The sequence below is a fragment of the Antrostomus carolinensis genome, unplaced genomic scaffold, assembly GCF_000700745.2.
Source record: "Antrostomus carolinensis isolate BGI_N321 unplaced genomic scaffold, ASM70074v2 scaffold46683, whole genome shotgun sequence".
Classification (NCBI taxonomy): domain Eukaryota; kingdom Metazoa; phylum Chordata; class Aves; order Caprimulgiformes; family Caprimulgidae; genus Antrostomus; species Antrostomus carolinensis.
This window is the reverse complement of record NW_010304028.1, coordinates 10579-12818: the sequence shown is the minus strand read 5'-3', so window position 1 is coordinate 12818 and position 2240 is coordinate 10579. Positions and strand designations below refer to the sequence as shown.

The window sequence follows — 2240 nt, the reverse complement described above, 5'->3', positions numbered from 1 at the left end:
AGCAAGACTGCTCGGGCAGGACATCCTCCAGCTGCCACCCACTCAGCACGTGTCTGTGGGGCTGCACAGAAGTACCCAGCACTCCTGGTAGGGGATGGGGAACTGCCAGGGTGGGTGTAAAACAACCTTCCCTCAAGCACCAGCCTTTGTGAGGACCCCACAGCCAGGAGGGTGTTCCCAGGCACAGGACAGGGAGTGTGGAGTGGAAGAGGAACCGTGCCACAGCATGGAGGTCACCCACCACCCTGGCCCCAGCCTCTCCTCCCTCCTCTGCCGAGGAGGCACCAGCAGCCAACTTTTTTTAGTGCCAGGGAAGAGTCAAGGCTCTGAAAGCCTGTTGAGGATGGCTGAGAAACACAGGGGCGAGGCAGAGGGGACATGGGGACATGATGACACGACACAGAATCAGGGCTGAGGTTCTGCAGAGCGGTGTTGTCACAGCCTGGCAGGGAAGGGGAGGGCACGCCGCTGCCAGGCAGAGCTTCCCCTGTTACACCCCGTGCACAACCGCTCTGTGGCCAGCACGGGGCAGAGATAAGCAGCAGGAAGATGAGCTGCCCAGCTCCTTCTGTCCAGCCCACAGTGAGGTGTGAGCCCCCCGGGAAGGAGGGGAAGGAGGGTTCCTGCCATCACTGCTCTTAGCCCCAGCTAAGCCACACGAAAAGAAGGAGCACGGGAAGGAATCGTTGCCAGCAAAACACCTTCTGAGTTGTTTTGGCATCAAAATGTCTCCTGAACAACCCCTGTCACGTTAACCAAGACAAACAACGCCACAGATGAGAGGAAGGAGGGAGGAGGAGGGAGAGAGGACGCTACTGCCACAAATTGCTTTCCCTTTGCCATCAGGATTTCCCCAGCAGTAGGGAACAGGCTGATCTTAACGTCGCTTCTGAGCTGCTCGACCACGGAGTCATCACGTCAGAGAGTCAGGGCCAGATGAGAAGGACAAGCCAGGTCACCGAGCTGGTATTTAACATCCAGGACAACCTACAGAGCAAGAGGTCCTGCCTCGACCTGCAGACAGACCAGTTTCAGTGGTGACAAGTTGCCCCTGGGTGACCAAGGCGTGGGTCACTCGCCCTCGTGCCAGCGTGCACCGCCCCGCACTGCCTGCCTCTGCATCCGGGGTGAATAAATTGACTACAGGAAAATGACCATGAGGAATGGTTTGCCTGTCATCCAGCTCATCTCCTCCTCTCCTCAAATCACTTCCAGCTTGGATTAGACAAAACAAGAAAGTTCTCCTTTTCAAGCAGAGGTTAGTGCTCTGCTTGCCCAGCGTCCTGGGATGGGACCGGGAGCTCCCCAGGTGGTAGTTGCTTCTCCTCTGGCATCTCAGCGTTGCTCAAGGATGGTGCAGGGAGCTGGAGAGAGAAGACAGCAGTGACTTTTGGGGTGAATACACCCCAATATAGAGCTCCCCCACCACCCTCCTCCTGCCTCCAGCTCTACCAGGCAGAGGTCTTGGCTGTGCTTGGGAAAAGGAGAAACCAAGGGCCACCAAATAACAGCTTCGTGAAGAGCTGGAGCACTGGACTTGGTGCAGAAGAAGTGGTCTGAGCTCTCTCCACAGGCAGCTCATGCCCAGGCAGTAGGCCCAGTCACTTCCCACCACGTTCATAGAATAATTTAAGTAGGAAAGACAACCCTGGAGGTCTCCTGTCCAACCACAGGCCTAATTTCAGAGACAGAGCTGGCTGCCTGGGGACATATCCAATGATGGAGATCCCTCCCACACCTGCCAGGGCTCTTCCCAGGGACAACCCTTCAGCTTGCACTCAGTGCCAAAGCAAGATGCCTGCAATCTCCCCCTCCCCACCTCAACCCCTCCATAGGTGCCAGCTCCTGGGTGCTCTCGTGGCAGGATTGACATCTCCAAAACCACAGGCAGCTGTGATTTCCTTTGAGGCTCTCCTAGGAGTCAAGAGGAGCCCAGCACCTTCCCCAACCAGCTCCAGACTGATGTTTGTTTTCATGGCCAGAGCACAGCAGCCTCTCAGCAAAGCCCCAAGTGTCACTTTCTTCTGCTCAGTCACGTTATCAGCTTTCTCTCTGCTGGCCCAAAGCTTCAGCAACTCCAAGCAGGCACAGCTCACCCACAGAGAGAGGGAAGGAATCACTCACGGCACTCAGGTGAGGAAGGTTGCCATCCTTCTGCTGGGCACTGCTCTCCTCTGCTTGCCCACCAGGACCCTGAGCAGCAGTGGGTTCTTGAGCACTAGGTCCTCGTGGGCACGACT

The 2240-nt window shown here is 56.8% G+C and overlaps 1 protein-coding gene across 1 annotated transcript in view; it reads right to left on the bottom strand.

Annotated features, from left to right (window-relative positions):
• Positions 1-1228: 1228 nt before the first annotated feature.
• The window catches only part of ZDHHC9 (zDHHC palmitoyltransferase 9), an 11435-nt gene continuing 10423 nt past the window's right edge, over positions 1229-2240 (bottom strand). Inside the window, 2 exon segments of the mRNA XM_010164300.1 lie at positions 1229-1364; positions 2125-2238. Of these exon segments, the coding sequence (XP_010162602.1) occupies positions 1260-1364; positions 2125-2238 (219 nt within the window). The 3' untranslated portion in view covers positions 1229-1259.